The sequence below is a fragment of the Bombina bombina genome, chromosome 2, assembly GCF_027579735.1.
Source record: "Bombina bombina isolate aBomBom1 chromosome 2, aBomBom1.pri, whole genome shotgun sequence".
Classification (NCBI taxonomy): Eukaryota; Metazoa; Chordata; class Amphibia; order Anura; family Bombinatoridae; genus Bombina; species Bombina bombina.
In genome coordinates, this window is record NC_069500.1 from 37,893,702 (window position 1) to 37,914,894 (window position 21,193).

General features: G+C 39.5%; 1 protein-coding gene across 5 annotated transcripts in view; it reads left to right on the forward strand.

Annotated features, from left to right (window-relative positions):
• The window catches only part of RUSC2 (RUN and SH3 domain containing 2), a 175,456-nt gene that overhangs the window by 96,310 nt on the left and 57,953 nt on the right, over positions 1-21,193 (forward strand). For 3 of the 5 annotated variants that reach the window (XM_053701020.1, XM_053701022.1, XM_053701021.1), the window contains exons 4-7: positions 12,811-13,008; positions 16,188-16,322; positions 16,451-16,527; positions 19,476-19,650. In XM_053701020.1, coding sequence (XP_053556995.1) covers positions 12,811-13,008; positions 16,188-16,322; positions 16,451-16,527; positions 19,476-19,650 — 585 coding nt within the window. The remainder of the gene's footprint in view (positions 1-12,810; positions 13,009-16,187; positions 16,323-16,450; positions 16,528-19,475; positions 19,651-21,193) is intronic. The other 2 variants (XM_053701023.1, XM_053701024.1) reach the window with 2 other exon arrangements.

Consider the following 21,193-nt stretch of genomic DNA (forward strand, 5'->3'; position numbering starts at 1 on the left):
ATCTGCTGGAGGACATTTTTATAGAACACACCGAAACCTATCAGAGAACCTTTAGCTACTCCCATGAAGCACCCCTTTTTATCACACCAGCAGAGGCAGGAAAACTCAATTTACTATAAGGAAAACAGGATGCTTTTATAGCATTTTTGCAGTGTAGTTTTGTTGTGCATTAAATATTTTTTCTGTGCGTAGTTTAAATTTTACATAAAATACGATTTCTGCGCAACAATGTTACGTTTCTTATTCGTGTTAATGTGATTTTTTAAATTACAATTAGACATGTCCATTTGTTTCGTTATGAATGCTAATTTGTTAGCAAAACAAGGATATTTCTATAGGTTTCAATAAACAAATTTATCAGTAATAGGAGGCTTAGCGCTGTGGCTCCCAGGGCCTGCACTAAAGGAGAAGGTTTTTTTTTTTTCTTTTTAAATATATTTTTATTAGTTTGCCTTGTATTACATCATGTTAACATTGAAAGAGCGACAGAATTAACATACATAGCAAGGTTAAATTTATAGGACTAATAGATTCCATTAATGTCTTCTCCAGAAGGCCTGCTTATAGTCTTTACTGTCCTTAAGTTTTGGTTGTCTTTGATTATGATTTTTTGGTGTAGCGTTCTGGTGGCTTCATTTTGATTTATGTTACAGTGTCACTATGCTATGGTATCCGTCTGATAGGTAGTCCTTATCTTTTTCATTAGCTCTATAAGTTTTCTTCACATATTACGGTAACAAGGCACCACAGTCAGTCGTTATAGAACGATTGAATAATACTAATTTGCATTCAGTTGTAACCCTAGCAACACATACTCTCCTTAAGTTTTGTCCACTCCAAACCCCTGAGTGTTCCCTTTGGTTTTGTTGGTGTTTTCAACTGAGGTCAATCTGGGGTTTATCACTGGCTCGTTCATGGGATGATTTAGTTGCATAATTGCCATTCACCCCTAATTTGTGCATTTAGAATGTATTCTGTGTTTTTGAGAGGAGATATTATTTGTCTTTTTGCTGAGACAGGCAGTGTGATATAAGGCTCCCATTTCTTAATAAAGTTAGATGTTCGTTGATTTATAAAATACTTGACGTGTAAGTGTATGTTTTAGTGTGGTAAGTGTTGGAGGTCTCTTGTCTAACCAGTGTTTGAGTATAAGCTTCCTTGCCAGTAGAATCACGTTGCCTATTAATTGAATATGTTTGTTGGGGGGGCATTCTAGATCTAGGAATATCAACTTTTCTATTGTGAGGGTAGTCTGGATTTTACAAGTAGCGCTCAGCCAGTGTGATGTCATGTGCCAGAATTTCTGTATAAATGGGCATTTCCACATCATGTGTATCAGATCAGGCGCTGAGTGTTGACATTTGCCACAGGTTTGTGTTTTATTGGTTCTCCATTTTTGGTAGTCTTTAGGAGTAATATATGTGTTATTTAAGATTTTAGTGTGTGATTCTCTCAGTTCTATAAAGAGGGTAGCTTTTTTTAGCAGTGTCAATGCTTTTCATTATTTGTGAGTCTGTAACAATGGAACCTAGTCTGTTCGTCCAGTCTGTTGCTAGCTGACACAATCAACTTGATTGACACCCCCTGCTATCGACCAATTGGCCGCTAATCTGCAGGGGGCAGCTTTGCACCAGCAGTTCACAAGAACGGCTGGTGCAATGATAAATGCCGACAGTGTATGCTGTCGGCATTTATCGATGTGCAGCGGACATGATGCGCTACATCGTATCATGTCCGCTCGCACTATGATAAATCTACCCCTAAGGCTTAATCATCCCTCTTTCTAGATCTAGATCAATAAAAGTGCCTGTATCTAACCACCAGTCCATTACATATTTACTTTGTGCTACCCAGTTATAGAGTTGAAGATTGGGGAGGCTAAAGCCACACTTCGTGGAAGATGTGGTCAGTATATGTAATCCCATTCTATGTTTTTTTTCCCTTCCATACCAATTTTTTTATGTTGGAGTTCAGAGTCTGTATATCTTGTTTTGTCAGGGGTTCTGGTTTCATTTGAAATAGATAAAGCAGCTTGGGGAATATTATCATTTTAATGAGGTTCACTCTTGCTGTAAGGGATTACGGAAGTGAGTTCCAGGTCTTAAGCAATGAGTTGATCTCCCTTATTAGTGACTCGTACCACGAGTCTGTGTTTGAAAGTTTGATTCCCAGATATGTAAAGTTATTTTCTATTATCTTGAAATCAAAGTCTCCAATTGTTTTTGTGTGTTGTGGGGTAAGCCAGAGGAGGGACATAATTTTAAGGGTGTTGATGTGAGGTTTGTTAATGTAAAATATCATGTCGTCTGCGAATAGGGAGAGGCGTAATGATGATTTCCCTATTTGTAGACTATCAATCTGGTTTCTGATCCGAATAGCTAGGTGTTCTATGGCAAGATCGAATAGGGGTGGGGATAAGGGGCATCCTTGGCGTGTGCCATGTTTGAGTGTGGAGGAGGATGTGTTCCCATTTATGAGGTTGGATGCTGTGGGGTTTGCATAGATGGCTTTGATAACTGTGATACATTGGCCATGAAACCTGCATTTTTCCAGTATTGTATATAAGAGATCCCATAGGACTTTATCAAAAGCCTTTTCCGCGTCCAACAGGAGCAGGCACGCAGATCTCTTAAGTTACCTTCCTTACGCATTTTCTTTTAGTATGAGAGAACTAATTGAAGTTTGCGCATATTGCATACCGATGACCTGTGTTGATTGAATCCCGTTTGATCTGGGTGAATGAGGGATGGTAGTATAGGGGCTAATTTATTCACTAATAATTTGGTAAGAATCTTGTAGTCGGTGTTGAGAAGTGAAATGGGTCGGTAGGAGCTGGCGAATAGGGGGGTCTCTACCTGGTTTTGGTATAATGGTTATGGTGACTATGGCAAATCTCTGGGAGAGTGGGCTGTCACCTTGCAAAACGTGGTTGAATAGGTTCACTAGTGTGTCTCCTATTTCTCCCTGAAGAATTTTAACCTGGCATACCATCAGGACCGGGAGCTTTTTCTGTCTTTATATTTTTTAATGACATTGAGTACTTCTTTTAAGGTTATAAGTACATTTAGAGTGTTATTCTGATCCTCAGTTAATTTGGGCATATGCAACCCTTCCCAGAAATTATGTTTCCTTGTCTCGTCAATGGGTTGGTCATTGTAAAGTTCCCTATAGTAATCACAGAATGCTTTTTGGATATCGCTTTCGCTCGTCACAGTTTTGTCTTTGTCTCGAGCAACTAAGATTGTAGTTTGTTTCTGCGAGAGTTTGGTGACATTAGCTAGGTATTTACCCATGCGTTTTCCATATCTATAAAAGTTTGCTTGGAAGCGTGTCAGGGAGTACAGTGATCTCTGTTTAAGAAAAGAGTTTCTATTTGTTTTGGCTTCTTTATATTTTAGTCTGTTAGGGTTGGTGGGGTGTCTTAGATATTTGTTGTATGCTTTTTTTCATTTGTTTTAAGAGTAGGTCTTCTTTGAGTCTATTTTTTTTTCTTTCCATCATTTGGCTCTCTCTGCTGAGTAGTCTTGGAACAAGTAGATACGTTTACACTCGTATTCTAGGGCTGCTGTCTGTCGGTATGCTCTGGAAATTGTCCTTGAAGTTCAAGTACTTCACCATTACTTGTCTTGGAGGTCCACTGAGATTGGTTTGGTGCCCTCGTTGACCCACTCTGTGCGCCCTTTCTACTTCATAAGGCGTATCATCCTCTGGTATCTTTAATAGGCAAGGAAGCATTTATTCAGCAAAGTTCATAAGCGCAGTATTAGGTATAGATTCAGGCAAGCCCACGATTTTTTAGATTGTTCCGGCGTGACCGGTTTTCCATGTCGTCTACTTTGGCCATGAGGATTTTGTTTTGCCTTTGTAAGTTTGTCACTCTACTGTTTCATGTTGTCTATCTTCCATGTCTGCCACTCTATGTTCAGCCTGAGCTAATATCGTATTAAATTCTTTGAATTTTGAGTTGAGAGTCCACTCCTGTCTGGAGTCTTCCAAATTTTTGACAGAAAAAGAGCTGATAGTTGTGACACAATTGGGTGGGTATCCTGAAGTTCTTGGTTGTCATTATCTTGAGGAACCCAATCTGACCCTGATGCTTCAGTGTGATATTTGGATTTCCTTTCTGCGTTTGTTATAGCTATTGTAGTATTTAAGCATACAGGACAGTGGATTTTTAAGTGCTTTGCATAGAAGGGTAGGGTCAAAGCTTCTGTTGTAGAATAGGTAACAGCGTCTCAGCAGAGAGCATAAATCAGCAAACACCAGCAGACATATATTCAAGTGTCAACAGCCATGTGGTCAGACAGAGTTCAGCTATTTTAACTGTGTATTTACAGCATGAAGATAAGCCCTGTGGTGAGGATTGGTTGTATTTCAGGCCTTCACATGCTTCTTGAGATGTTTAGGTTTGGGTAAGGTCATCTATGCTTCCAGGGTTTATTCTGAAGGTGTGAGTTTCTAGTGGTGGATCTGCTTGTCCAGTGTATCCTAATAAAGATATCGTGTGACAGTCTGTTGTCCAGGGTGATTGAGATGATTAGGTCCCCTGTTGGAGCTCTCTTGCTGAGTATAAGCTTTGGGTGGTTATAAACACCAGGTCTCTTACGCCCCTTAGATGGCTGCAAGTTTGTGACAGCTCGATACCATCCAGTCTTCCACCTTTTGTAAACTTGTCCTCAGGTGTCAGAGGGCTCTGGGCTCGGGTATGTAGCTTATCCTTTTTTTTGCGGCCTAGTCGTGGCCTGTCAGGCGGTGGAGGCGTTGTAGCTTGCCTCCAGCTATGCGGTCGGGTCACCCCTGATGTACCGGTACAATCCCGTACCTAGGGGGGTCTGCTGGGCCAATTTTAGTGGCCATCTGGCGATTTTGGGAGCTTTAGAACGGAGTTCCATTTTCACGCTGCCCCCTTCTAAGCCCCCCATCGGAAGTCTCAGGAGAAGGTATTTTACGCTACAGATTAACTTTTTCACCTGTAGCAAAGGAACATTTATATTTCTTCCATGAATGGTCGGTATTCGTTTAATTTAAAACGAGACAAACACAGAATATCATGGCCACTGAATATTTGAATAACAATGTTTTTTGAATATTCGTAACAAAAGACTGGACCAACCAAATTTCACCTGTGCAAACCGCTACTTACAATGTTTTGTGAGCCCTATTGCAACCTATGTATCTTTTTCACAAATGCAGGGAACACCCCATTGTGAGAGGTAAAAACTGCGTTTAGAGAATTCTTCATAAGGGCTTCATATTATGACGTGATTTCTTACAGCATCTCGTTCTCTGACCTTGAGATAATTAGGACCTTCATTTCTTCTTTCTCTTTATAACAATCGCGATGAATGTCTCAATGACGTTTTAGAAATAAATCAGGGGATACGTTTTTTTTCTAAAGAATTTTTATCGACCCCATATGTTTTGTTTTTGTTTTTTCCCACTGCCTCTTGGGAGCCTGGAGTGTAGGTATGGATCGCTGTCTAAAAGGTAAGTGTGTGTGATTCTTTATCATTCTACATAATTTGTGGCATATGAATAGAAATCTAAATTTACAAATACATTTTTTTTTTAAGTATAATTTTGTTTTCTAGAAGTGCGATCTAACTTTTTGGAAATACAATACAATTTTTTTCTTTTGGAAGTACAATTTTTAATTTTTTTTTGGAATTACACTTTCAGCATGTGTCAGAACACTGTCAAAAATAAATGCTAGTTCCCATATTTCTAAAGGACTTATGATGTCACAGCAAGTTTGTCTGGAAACTAACTACTGATTTGCTTTTAATTAAGAGTTAGATTACAAGCGGTTTTGCGCAAGCGATATTGTCTTTTCACGTGCCTTTTTATTTGCGCTGATATTACAAGTTCAGCAAATTTGCACTTTAATCCTTACCGCAATCTCAGAGCTGTGGTTAACTGATTTCCGAAACAAAAATGTTGCACAAAACACTTAAAAAATACATTACAAAGTGCAATTACACTCATATTAACACTGTTTAATAAAAAATATTTTATAAAAATATTGCACAAAAAAGGGTGTTAGAAAAAAAAGCTGCCAAAGTGCTTTAACAAAGAGATACATACATAGCTAAATATGTATTTGTATGTACAGTATATATATATATATATATATATATATAAAACACATATATATATATGTATACATGTTATGACAGACATATATATATATATATATATATATACACACACATACACACAGAAATATAAACATATAAGTGCATTAGAGCCCTTTGCCATAAAAGTAGATGAAAAGATGTAAAAACATATACCGGTATATGCAATATTCATATTTAATAAAGATTTTAACTATGTATTTACTGTAAAAATGTCACATTTGCTAATGCGAATGTGCTGTGTTGTTCGCGCGATTGGTGACTTATATAGGGAATATGAAAATACGATTGTGTTTACTTGATAGTCGTTTGTTTTTTTTCTTTCCATTGATTTCTATGTGGGAATACATGCACACCAAAATTTAAGCTAGGATATTTGCGCTATTCGGGTTACCGTTTTGTGCAAAATAAGTTGTTTTTTTTTTAACTTGTAATATGAACGCAACCCAACATCATGTAACATACAATATGGCTTAACATGTCAAAAGTGATTATTCACGTTTGCATCATACAACACTATTTGTCATGAGATGCGTTGTATATAGAAGGTACAATGCTATTTTATTGCAGAGCATCGAAGTAAACATCTTGTACAACACATCTAACTTAGTAACTGCGACATAGACTATAACCGCTATATGCCACGCCCCCATCTGGTGATGTCACCTCCCACTCATCACATCTTCCCCTTTTCCAAAGCATACTTTTTTTTTTTTAGAGTACAACGAATAACAAGGTATACAAGAAGCATACAAAACAGTTGTGTTTAGTGTACAACAAATAACAAGTAAAAGAGAATATATATATATGAACAACAATACTGACTTGAACATTGGGGTAGACTACCCTAGTCCACAGTGACCATGGGATTATTCTGCCCATTCTTCTGGTCACTGCTCTAACTACAGTGCTAATCCCGTTAGCGGGCTGGAAGTTTCACAACTCTTCCACTTGACGTCATTTTATATGAACTGTCCTCTGATACAGAAGAAGGTGATTGAGAGTCTGCTGGAAGCAAAGAAGTATCGCCGCTGTGGTCTTGCTGAGGGGAAGGTACCTCTTTTAAAACAGGGGATCCCACCAGCTGTGGCTCTGAGGCATCCAGTCCCAAACTATCAGGTACTGGCTTAAAATGTCTTCTATTTTGACGTGTGACTGTCCCTCCTTCAGTAAGGACTACATAAGACCTTGGTTCTAGAGAGCGTCCTATTACCGTAGCAGGCATCTTCCATTTCTTCTCATCATCAAGCTTAACTTTGACATTTTGGCCCACATTCAGCTCCTGCAAGGGCCTTACAGAGTGTTTTCTGTCGTAGAAGAATCGGTAGCCCCTTTTTGCCTCCTCATCCCTCCTAAGGACCTTGTCCCAAGGAACAGAGCAGGCTGGCACATACCCACGGGGGGTAATGTAGTGCGGATCTGTCATCCTAGCATCAACTGTGCCGGGCAAAAGCCAGTGGCTTAGATCGGAGTTGCCCTATAGGCCAAGAGAGCTAGGTACTGCTCAGATTGCTTCAAAATGAACTTTGTTGTTTGAACTGCCCTCTCAGCCATTACATTGGCCTGCGGGTAATGTGGACTTGACGTAGAATGGACGAAATCATATTCACTGCTGAAAGAACTGAACTCCATGGAAGCAAACTGCAGTCCGCTATCATTCACTAACTCCATTGGTATGCCGCACCAGGCGAACAAGCTCTTGAGACGAGTGATAACGGCTTGACTGGTGATCTCATTCAAGGGTGCAATCTCCAAATTCCATGGAATAATAGTTAATCATGACTAGGTATTTTTTCCCATGCAGTTCGCACAAATCTGCAGCTATTTCCTGCCATGGGCCTGCAGGCAACGGGGTAGAAATCAAGGGCTCCCTTCTCTGAGTAGGCCGGCGTTCCAGGCAAAAGGCACATTTTGACACGTGACTTGCAATGTCGGAACTGATCCCAGGCCACCATACCGTCGTAGCTGCCCTTTCTCTGCACTTTGTAATGTCCAAGTGGCCATCATGAATCCTGCTTAACATCTCCTGCCGCATGCTAACGGGAATGACAATGCGGTCTTGGAACAGCACTAACCCATCCAGCTCCGTGAACTGTGACCCCTCTGACTGGTAAGAACTTAAAGACATCCAGGCTGCCTGCCTCTCGGGCCAACCTTCTTTTATGTACTTAATAACTTCTTGAAGGTCTGTATCTAAACGTGTCTCCTTTCTTATTTGCTCTAGCTTTCCTGACGAAATGGATTAGGGTGCCAGAACTGAATCCACATACACCTTCACATCTGATTCCATTGAAGATTCTTCAGCAGCAGCCACCGGGAGCCTGGAAAGTGTATCTGCCACTACCAGTTGTTTCCCCGGCACATGCACTGCCTGAACGTTGAACCTAAGCAGCCTCATCAGAAGTCTCTGGCATCTTAGGCGTGTTTTGTCAATATCATAGGAGTCGATTAGAGGGACTAGCGGTTTATGGTCAGCGCTCACAGGCCCAAACTGCAGCCAGGCACTCTCTCAATTTGTATTTCGTATTTCGACTCAGCAGCCATCAGTGTACAGTACCAGTAGGCGATGGGCTTTAGTTTGTTCTCATTCAGCTGCAGGAGGGCGGCCCCTAGCCCATAATTGCTTGCATCAGCACTAACCACAGTCTTTTTAGAAGGGTAGTAGAACCCTAACACTGGACTTGACCTGTACAAAAGTTTCTTCCTGTAGCGGACCCCAGATCCAGGCAACATTTTCTTCAACATCTCTGTGATAGGGTGTAGTGCTGTGCATAAGTCAGGAAGGAACCTGCCCATATAATTCACAAGACCCAATATTTGTCTCAGCTCGTGTACATCAGAAGGACTTTTCATCTGTTCAATAGCAAGGATTTTATCAGGGTCCAGCTTAATTCCATCTCCATTGATGATATGCCCAAAATAACATAACTCAGATGTTCTAAAATGGCATTTCTCATTATTTAATTTCAGCCCGGACTCTCTAATGGTCTGCAGCACATAGCTCATTCGCTGATCATGCTCTACCAATGTAGACCCATACACTAAAATGTCGATCATGACGACTGTGCCCTCGTGGTTCCTTAGGAGGGAACTCATCTCTCTTTGAAAGATTTCAGGAGCAGAGGATATCCCAAAGGGGTGTCTGCAGAAGCAAAACCGACCTGGTTTAATGAAGGTAGTCAGGTTGCAGCACTGTGGATCTAGAGGTATCTGCCAGAAGCCACTGGAAGCATCCAGTGTAGAGAAGAACTTCGCCCCAGCCAGTTTCTGAGCTATGTCTTCAAGCGTTGGCAGCACATATCTCTCTCTCTTCTCTGCCTCATTCAGCCTTTCTAAATCTACACAGATGCATACCTTCCTGTTTTTCTTTGCAACAGGCACAATAGGGGCACACCAGTCAGTTGCTTCAACAACCTCTTCAATAACTCCCATATTTTTCATACGCAGAAGTTCCTTCTCCACTTGAGGCATGAGGGGAACGGAATTCTATGAGGAGTGGTAATGCTGTATGGGACTGCATCACTTTTAATTGATATTCAGACTGGGTTGCAATTCAGTAGGCCCAATTCACCAAACATGTCTTCCGAAATCTCATTCACTCTGGCGACAAGGCCCAAACCACAGGCTGCTTTCCTGCTCAATAAGTTATTAACACACTGACCTCTAATTACATGTACCCACATAGTGAATTTCCTCTGCTTGTACTTGCAGCTGGCAAGAAATTTCCACACACAATTGATGTGGCCACCAGGACTATGAACTTTCATGGTAACTTTCGCCAGCTGTGGCTGTTGAGGCAGATTTATGAATTCTGCAAGGGACATTACAGTGATGTCTGCTCCCGTGTTAATCTTGAAGGCAACCTTGGCTCCCATTACAGTAAGGGTAACCCACCAATCTTCGTCTGAACCAAACCGCTCAACTACAGACCCTACAAAGGACACTTCTTGACCCTCCTGGTCCACCTGCATCACCATAATGTATTCAGTTTTACACGCCACTTCAAAATGGCCCATTCGGTTACACTTTCTACATCTTATCTTTAGCGGGGCATATGACATTCTGATCATGGGTACGGTTACACCACGTGCACTGAGCCTGCTGTGCCCATCTGCTTCTGGGTCTATCTGTTGCCCTTGGTCTGCCGCTCAAACTGTGCCTTTTACTTGCAGCTCTCCTGAACTGCTGTACTTTATCCACAATACTCTCGGACCTCAGATCATCACTTTGCTTTTTCACCAGTTCACTGTGGTGGGCCATCCTAATAGCCCCATCTAACGTTAATTCAGCCTCTAACTGTAGCTTCAGTGAGACCTCAGCATCTGCAATTCCTATAACTATTCTGTCTCTTATTTGCTCTTCTTTAGCAAAACCAAACTCACAGAATTCAGCTAGTTCATAGAGGCTGCGCACAAATGACTCCACAGATTCTCCCACACGCTGAAAACAAACCCACACGTGAAAACAAACCCTTTCATGAATCACATTTCTTTTGGGCACAAAGTGACCACTGGATTTGTTCATAACTATTTCAAAGTCAAATTCTTCCCCTTCTTGGAATGTAAAGGCATTAAACACTGGCTCCACATCTTTCCCCATAGAGTATAAAAGAGAATTAACTTGTACTTCACCACTCTCCTTGTCCAGCTTGGAAGCAATCCTGAAGCGTTTAAACCATTGACACCATGTGGGCCAAGCTGCAGGCTGAGAGAAATCAAAAGGCTCAGGTGGGGTAAACTTCGACATTGTCATTACTCAGGAAACAGAAGCGCAGGCAAGTACTTCTAACAACATGTCATGAGATGCAGGACACAGCATAGAAGGTACAACTCAGTTTTATTGCAGAGCATCGAAGTAAACAGCTTGTACAACACATCTAATTTAGTAACTGCGACATAGACTATAACGGCTATGTGCCACCCCCCCATCCGGTGACGTCACCTCCCACTCTCATCACACAGAGGAATGTTGATTTTGATGTTTTAATTACAGTTTTCCAGGTAGCAAGTAGTTTATTATGTTTCTCAACATTCGAAAAATGAAACGAATTTTAACACATTCGTTCGTATCGAATTTCGAATGTTTACATAACATTCTAACATTCGATTTTCGAATGTTCGGTTTCTAATTTTACGATTACATTCGAAAATATTAGTTTCGAAAAATTTGAATTTATATTTGTAATAGCATTTCTAATGCTTTCTTTAAATTGTAATATTCGAATTATGCAATATTCGAAAAATTCGAATTTATATTTGTAATAGCATTTCTAATGCTTTCTTTAAATTGTAATATTCGAATTATGCAATATTCGAAAAATTCGAATTTATATGTTTGTAATAGTATTTCTAATGCTTTCTTTAAATGTAATATTCGAATTATGCAATATTCTATATAGAAACATTCGAAATTATATATTTGTATCTATTATGTATCAATTTACTAGATTCCCGTCCTACCACATGAACTATTGAACTTCTGACTAGTATTTGTTAAATAGAATGTTAAATTCGAAATTTCGAATGTGGACATTCAATATAATTATAAACATTCAAATTCGAAAGTGACATTCGAAAACTGTAAATAGCATTCGATTATAGAATTTTTAAGAATATTCGTTCTTAACATTCGGATTTTTAATTCGAATTTCGGTAATAACATTCATTCTATCATTCGAATTCGAAAATATACATATTCGCCCATCCCTAGTTGCCATTTACCATACAATGCTTTATCATGCCTAAACCTAAAGTGCATTTTGTCAGCCATTTCTCAACATTTAATTGAAAGTAAAAGGCTGCTGTGATATCACAAGTCCTTTAGCAAAATGGGAACTAGCATTTCTTTTTTACAGCGTTTTGATCCACAAAACAATTGTACTTCCAAAAATGTTTTTTTTTATTGTATTGTACGTCCAAAAAACAAAAATGTGCTTCTAAAAAAAAAAGAAATTGTATTTGTAATTAAAGATTTGTGTTCTAAGAAAAAAAAGGATTTAGATTTGTTTTATTACGTAACAATTTATGTACAATGATAAAGAATCGCACACACTTACCTTATTCCATACAGGTCACAACTTCAGTGGCGGATGACATTTCTCAGCAGCATCAGGACCAGATTCACTAACAGCCACTTCCTGTGATGAACAGACTGACACGTGACAGGACAATCATTGGCACATTGTCCTGGAAACAGACAGAGGAGAGAGATCTATTAGAATGAGTTCCTCGCTACACCACAGAGTTATGTCATTAAGGGTGTAATGTGAAGCAATGAATGAAGTCTAGTAACGTTTTTACGCATATCTTGCGATAATATGTCCTGTTTAATACTAATTGCAAACTGTATGGTAAGGTGGTGACATCACATGAAAAGCTTTGCCAGGATTTGTTGAGCTGTTACATACATTATATAGAGCTTTAGGGAATCAGCTGCAGAGAATAAAATAGGGACGGGAGAGGTACATTGTGCTGTATGATAGTCTGTCTTGTATTTTGTCTGTTATACTTCTGTCCCTAGCACAAGTACTAACAATCACTCACTGCTTGTTACACTGGGATTTATTAGCGGATTTGCGACCAGCACCAGTACTTGCACCCTCAGCCTTGTCACTAACCTCTCTCTTCACTTTTTCCTCTCTCTTATTCCCAATGGCTGTGCTGAATGCCTGTAACAGCCAACCACCTCTCCCCCCAAGCACTGAAATGGAGGGAGTATAGGCGCAGGAACCCACTAGGGTTGGACCATGTAAACGGCTTAGCTGGACTGTCTGGCAGTCTGGACAGAAGACAAGAAACGAAGATTAATCGCAGGAGCCATTTCTTCGACTTTCCCAGCAGTATTCACGGCAACCACCTTCACTTACGAATTAATGGTGCGAATAAAGCTTATGGCATGGCACCCTTCAGCCCTGTGTGTATGAATGAGATACATAGCCCCTCACCCCGTGTGTATGAATGATATACATAGCCCCTCACCGCATGCGTATGAATGATATACATAGCTTCTTACCCCATGTGTATGAATGATATACATAGCCCCTCACCTGTGTGTATGAATGATATACATAACTTCTTACCCCATGTGTATGAATGATATACATAGCTTCTTACCCCATGTGTATGAATGATATACATAGCCCCTCACCTGTGTGTATGAATTATTATCGGTTATTTGTAGAGCGCAAACAGATTCCGCAGCGCTATGATATACATAACTTCTTACCCCATGTGTATGAATGATATACATAGCCCCTCACCGCGTACGTATGAATGATATACATAGCTTCTTACCCCGTGTGTATGAATGATATACATAGCCCCTCACCCCGTGTGTATGAATGATATACATAGCCCCTCACCCCGTGTGTATGAATGATATACATAGCCCCTCACCCCGTGTGTATGAATGATATACATAGCCCCTCACCCCGTGTGTATGAATGATATACATAAATTCTTACCCCATGTGTATGAATGATATACATAGCCCCTCACCGCGTGCGTATGAATGATATACATAGCTTCTTACCCCATGTGTATGAATGATATACATAGCCCCTCACTGCATGCGTATGAATGATATACATAGCTTCTTACCCCATGTGTATGAATGATATACATATCCCCTCACCTGTGTGTATGAATGATATACATATCCCCTCACCTGTGTGTATGAATGATATACATAGCCCCTCACCTGTGTGTATGAATGATATGAATAGCACCTCACCTGTGTGTATGAATGATATACATAGCCCCTCACCCCGTGTGTATGAATGATATACATAGCCCCTCACCTGTGTGTATGAATAATATGCATAGCTCCTCACCTGTGTGTATAAATGATATACCTAGCTTCTCACCTGTGTGTATGAATGATATACATAGCCCCTCACCTGTGTGTATGAATGATATACATAGCTCCTCACCTGTGTGTATGAATGATATACATAGCCCCTCACCTGTGTGTATGAATGATATACATAGCTCCTCACCTGTGTGTATGAATGATATACATAGCTCCTCACCTGTGTGTATGAATTATATACATAGCACCTCACCTGTGTGTATGAATGATATACATAGCCCCTCACCCTGTGTGTATGAATGATATACATAGCCCCTCACCTGTGTGTATGAATGATATACATAGCTCCTCAATTGTGTGTATGAATGATATACATAGCTCCTCACCTGTGTGTATGAATGATATGCATAGCACCTCACTTGTGTGTATGAATGATATGCATAGCACCTCACCTGTGTGTATGAATGATATGCATAGCACCTCACCTGTGTGTATGAATGATATGCATAGCACCTCACCTGTGTGTATGAATGATATGCTTAGCACCTCACCTGTGTGTATGAATGATATGCATAGCTCCTCCTCTGTATGTATGAATGATATGCATAGCTCCTCCTCTGTGTGTATGAATGATATGCATAGCTCCTCATCTGTGTGTATGAATGATATGCATAGCACCTCACCTGTGTGTATGAATGATATGCATAGCTCCTCAATTGTGTGTATGAATGATATGCATAGCTCCTCAATTGTGTGTATGAATGATATGCATATCTCCTCACCTGTGTGTATGAATGATATGCATAGCACCTCACCTGTGTGTATGAATGATATGCATAGCACCTCACCTGTGTGTATGAATGATATGCATAGCACCTCACCTGTGTGTATGAATGATATGCATATCTCCTCACCTGTGTGTATGAATGATATGCATAGCACCTCACCTGTGTGTATGAATGATATGCATAGCACCTCACCTGTGTGTATGAATGATATGCATAGCACCTCACCTGTGTGTATGAATGATATGCATAGCTCCTCATCTGTGTGTATGAATGATATGCATAGCTTCTCACCTGTGTGTATGAATGATATGCATAGCTCCTCATCTGTGTGTATGAATGATATGCATAGCACCTCACCTGTGTGTATGAATGATATGCATAGCTTCTCACCTGTGTGTATGAATGATATGCATAGCTCCTCACCTGTGTGTATGAATGATATGCATAGCTTCTCACCTGTGTGTATGAATGATATGCATAGCTCCTCACCTGTGTGTATGAATGATATGCATAGCTCCTCACCTGTGTGTATGAATGATATGCATATCTCCTCACCTGTGTGTATGAATGATATGCATAGCTTCTCACCTGTGTGTATGAATGATATGCATAGCTCCTCATCTGTGTGTATGAATGATATGCATATCTCCTCATCTGTGTGTATGAATGATATGCATAGCTCCTCCTCTGTGTGTATGAATGATATGCATAGCTCCTCATCTGTGTGTATGAATGATATGCATAGCTCCTCACCTGTGTGTATGAATGATATGCATAGCTCCTCACCTGTGTGTATGAATGATATGCATAGCACCTCACCTGTGTGTATGAATGATATGCATAGCTCCTCCTCTGTGTGTATGAATGATATGCATAGCTCCTCCTCTGTGTGTATGAATGATATGCATAGCTCCTCAATTGTGTGTATGAATGATATGCATATCTCCTCACCTGTGTGTATGAATGATATGCATAGCACCTCACCTGTGTGTATGAATGATATGCATAGCTCCTCATCTGTGTGTATGAATGATATGCATAGCTCCTCACCTGTGTGTATGAATGATATGCATAGCTCCTCATCTGTGTGTATGAATGATATGCATAGCTCCTCATCTGTGTGTATGAATGATATGCATAGCTCCTCACCTGTGTGTATGAATAATTAATTTGCAAAATACATACATTAGTTTATTAATTAGTCCACAGCACAAAATTGCTTGTAATAATTTATTATTGTTATGTTTCTAGTAGTTACGCAACTCTGCATCAAAGGAAGTTGGTATCGGTCATTATTCCTTAATATAAATTGTTTGATATTTATAGTTAGTTGTTAAGTGGATCATCAGTTGATAAGTGCCATCATCTTCTCTAGTTTGTGTTGCTTTCTTCTCATTCACTAATCCTAGGTATTTATTTATATTGATTACCATTAATCTTTGCTCACCCCTCTCAGGAAAGCCATCTGCTCTCAGCTCGAGTGACTTTTTTCCAGATTACTTCTCTCTGACGGAGCGCCCACCAGCTGAATTCTGCCTGTCCCCAGACAGTAGTGCTGAATCCGTGTCCATCGACTTTCAGCAGAAAAGAGGTGACCAGTGAATTGATCTTAGTTCCCTGGTATTGCATGACACTTTTATAGCCTCTGTTATCAACAAATCTAATAGCGAGTATGTTCAGAAAAGAATAGGTCAGTAAGCCAGTGTGCTCTCTTTTTAGGGCTGGTCAAAGCTGTGAATATCGCAGTTGATCTTATTGTGGCTCACTTTGGAACAAGCAGAGATCCTGGAGTTAAGGTAACACCACCTTACCCTTGTTATCATATCTCTTCTTATCTCTTTCATCATCTTTATCTTGTGCACTTCCCGTGTGTCTGCCTCTTTCACCTTCTATCCCAAATACATTTCCTCTTTATTCCCTTTCTTATCTATTATTCTTCTTCTTTCAAACATTATTTGATGGTTTCCGTCATTTTTAACACCATTACAAACCATTAGAACAGCCTCAGTTTAAATTAGTAAACAAGATAACAGCACTTGTTTGCCAGAAAAAAGTAGTAAAAACTTTTTTAATTTAAAGGGATGTGTTACCCAAATGCTAAATCATTTGAAAATGATGCACCATCTCTGTAAAAGCTTTCTAGAAAATTTCACCTGAACACCCCTGGGTAAAAAAGGAAGATATTTTACTTCAAAATTGCCTTAGTAGCCACACCCCACTGTAGAGGGACTTTATGCATCCAATCAATATGCTTGTCTTGTGACTTGCAAGAGAGCGTGCATCTGACTCGTTAAGCACAGTCATTTTATTTCCCTCCTCATTTCAAGCAAGTTTACTATGAAATCCCGTAAGATTATAGTGAAATACACTGAGATAACAGTAGTGTGCACTCAGAATTAATTATGCTGATTGACTGTCCCTTTTTGAAGGAAAAAGAATAGCTGAAGCTTAACTGTTCACATTTTCTTTCTCACAGGATAAATGAGAATTTATGTTGCGTAATGTCCCTTTAATAAATATACTGTATTAGTTGTGCACTTACTACTAATGCTACTGCACATTAGTGGGAAGTACCCATCAACTAATGAGCATTAGCAGGACCCATCAACTAATTAGCTTCAGCCTAGTTGGAATTAGTTATCCACCAGTAAGTATTAGTGGGAGGTGCCTATCAGCATCACAGCAGTAGCAGGAAGTGGCTGCAAGATTATTAAATGATTTGTTTGAAACGGATTACCCTGAAAAATCAATTGCCTGGGAATTCTGCTGGATTGGATGTGAGCGCAGTAGTATCATCCCTGTGCCTATACTAAGTGTTAAAGTGGTTAAATTATTGGTCCCAGTCTGTGCATGTCTGTGTATTTAATGTAGTTTACAAAGAATTAAATCAGAATCACATGCACACTCTTGAGCCTACCTCAGTATGCGTTCATAGAAAGAAATTTAGTTTCAATAAAGGAGACTAATAGAAGTTACATTTCATAATAGAAGTAAATTAGTCATTAGTTTTTTTTTTCTTTGCAATATAAAGTCTGTTAACCAGTTTTTGAGATACAGATCTCAAAGCAAAGGTGGGGCATATGTAACTGTCAGGAGCAGGGCCCATCTAGGCTCTCAGACATGAGACGTGTGCACAGGCAACAGGATATTGTGCGTTGTATTACACAGCCTAAGTATACTACTGACTAATGTCACTTTAATAGCTTATCATGTATCGTATGGAAGACTTTGTGGCATGCCAGTGACTCAGGACAGTAACCACCAAACTATAAATAGGCACCTGTTGTCCAGTTAAAATGTAATGCTTATGTTGTGAAGAACTGGAACAAAAAGGAACCTAATCTCATCTAAATGTAGATACATAATACATCTAGAGAAGAGTAATATGGTATACCGTATATATGAGCGATCTACAACGGGAGACAAGAAGGCTTGTACAGCTTATGATAAAAAATAATCTTTTATAAGTTCTATCACTCTTTGTAGCGCACACCATAACCATATTAAAAGCAAAGTTGTTCAAAGAAGCTGTCTTCAAATTCTTCATGATAAAAGTTTTTGAGCATGAACCTAAAATTGTGTTAATATTTATACCTATAGCCAATCTGTTTCATACACTTCATGACAGTTTCCATTCTTGGGTTCAGACAAGTTGCATCTCCTTGTTTTTGCTGTACCCAGGGACTTAAAAATGTTCCTCTGTTCTAGATTTTTAATGCACTGTACGTACGTATCAATATCAACTGTTGTCTAAACCAGCTGTGTTGAGTTTTCTCAAGCACCTCTGTAGTATGTGGTTATTTTTATTATAATGTTTGTTACAGTGGGGTCTGATTTATAGTATACAACGTGTGTATATTGTAAAGCTCCTAGATTCACTACAAATAACTATTCTGGCTTTTTTAATTCAGCCTTTACCTGTTTTGTTTTTTTATTTTCAAATCTTTATTTAAAGAGGACAAAAAAAAAAAAAAGGTAAAAACTCCAGAATAAAATTTGCTCTATAGGGATAGTTTATATTTATATATATATATATTAATAGTTCAGGCTGTCCCGTTGGCTTAAAGGGACATTGTGCACTAGATTTTTCTTTGCATGAATGTTTTGTAGATGATCCATTTATCTGGCAGTGTTTTTGTAATAATGTGCAGTTTTGTTTATTTGTTTATTTTTTTAAATGTTTTTTTATTGGAAAGATTACACAGAGTACAGATAAGAACATTGAGTCAATGATAGAATACAATTCCATATGCATGCCTTTACATAAATCCTGTGACATATCATTAACACTTCGTTTTGCTTATTTTTTAATAACATTGTGCTGATTCTCAGACTCCTAACCAAGACCCAAAGTATTAGATGTAGACTGAAGTCTACAGTTTCCTGCTTGTTCCTGTTTATGTAATGGGTCTTCTCATATGCAGGGGAAGGGGGTTGTGCTTGTTCTCCCTGCTTTCCCAGCCCATTTCAATGGGTGTCCCAGACCCAGCCTAACCTCATGAACAGTGCAGAACTGTGAGCTTCTTAGAAAGTTTTAAAAAAGGTATTCTACTGGATTTTTAGATCAGTATTTGTGCATATTCTTCTTTATAGTAATGTCTATTACATGCAGTTATATGGTGTAAATTGGTGTATACTGTCCCTTTAACCTCTTTACCTGTAATTTTATCATTTGAAAAACCCAACATGATAGACACTTGGGAGATAATAAAAACTGGAAAAAATTTTTTGTCTTCTTGTATAGGCTAAGCTAGGAAACAGCTCTGTTAGTCCAAACATTGGACACCTGATCCTGAAATACTTGTGTCCAGCAGTTAAAGACATCTTGAGTGATGGACTGAAACCTTGGGTGCTGGATGTCATCATTGGGCAGAGAAGGAACGTTCCCTGGTCAGTAGTGGAAGCCTCAACACAACTGGGTATGTTAAATAAAGTCTATGAGACACAAATAAACTGATTAAGTCCATACACAAATCTCAGAATGTGAAAACACAGCTTGCAACATTTAGGGGCAGATTACAAGTGGAGCACAAATTTACACCTGCACACACAGCACTGCGTACAGCTACAGATAATAATACTGACTGCTGATATAAACACCTGCACACACAGCACTGCGTACAGCTACAGATAATAATACTGACTGCTGATATAAACACCTGCACACACAGCACAGCGTACAGCTACAGATAATAATACTGACTGCTGATATAAACACCTGCACACACAGCACAGCGTACAGCTACAGATAATAATACTGACTGCTGATATAAACACCTGCACACACAGCACAGGGTACAGCTACAGATAATAATACTGACTGCTGATATAAACACCTGCACACACAGCACAGAGTACAGCTACAGATAATAATACTGACTGCTGATATAAACACCTGCACACACAGCACAGGGTACAGCTACAGATAATAATACTGACTGCTGATATAAACACCTGCACACACAGCACAGAGTACAGCTACAGATAATAATACTGACTGCTGATATAAACACCTGCACACACAGCACTGCGTACAGCTACAGATAATAATACTGACTGCTGATATAAACACCTGCACACACAGCACAGAGTACAGCTACAGATAATAATACTGACTGCTGATATAAACACCTGCACACACAGCACAGCGTACAGCTACAGATAATAATACTGACTGCTGATATAAACACCTGCACACACAGCATAGAGTACAGCTACAGATAATAATACTGACTGCTGATATAAACACCTGCACACACAGCGCAGCGTACAGCTACAGATAATAATACTGACTGCTGATATAAACACCTGCACACACAGCACAGCGTACAGCTACAGATAATAATACTGACTGCTGATATAAACACCTGCACACACAGCACAGCGTACAGCTACAGATAATAATACTGACTGCTGATATAAACACCTGCACACACAGCACAGAGTACAGCTACAGATAATAATACTGACTGCTGATATAAACACCTGCACACACAGCACAGCATGCAGCTACAGATAATAATACTGACTGCTGATATAAACACCTGCACACACAGCACAGCGTACAGCTACAGATAATAATACTGACTGCTGATATAAACACCTGCACACACAGCACTGCGTACAGCTACAGATAATAATACTGACTGCTGATATAAACACCTGCACACACAGCACAGCGTACAGCTACAGATAATAATACTGACTGCTGATATAAACACCTGCACACATAGCATAGCGTACAGCTACAGATAATAATACTGACTGCTGATATAAACACCTGCACACACAGCACCGCGTACAGCTACAGATAATAATACTGACTGCACACACAGCACAGCATGCAGCTACAGATAATAATACTGACTACTGATATAAACACCTGCACACACAGCACAGAGTACAGCTACAGATAATAATACTGACTACTGATATAAACACCTGCACACACAGCACCGCGTA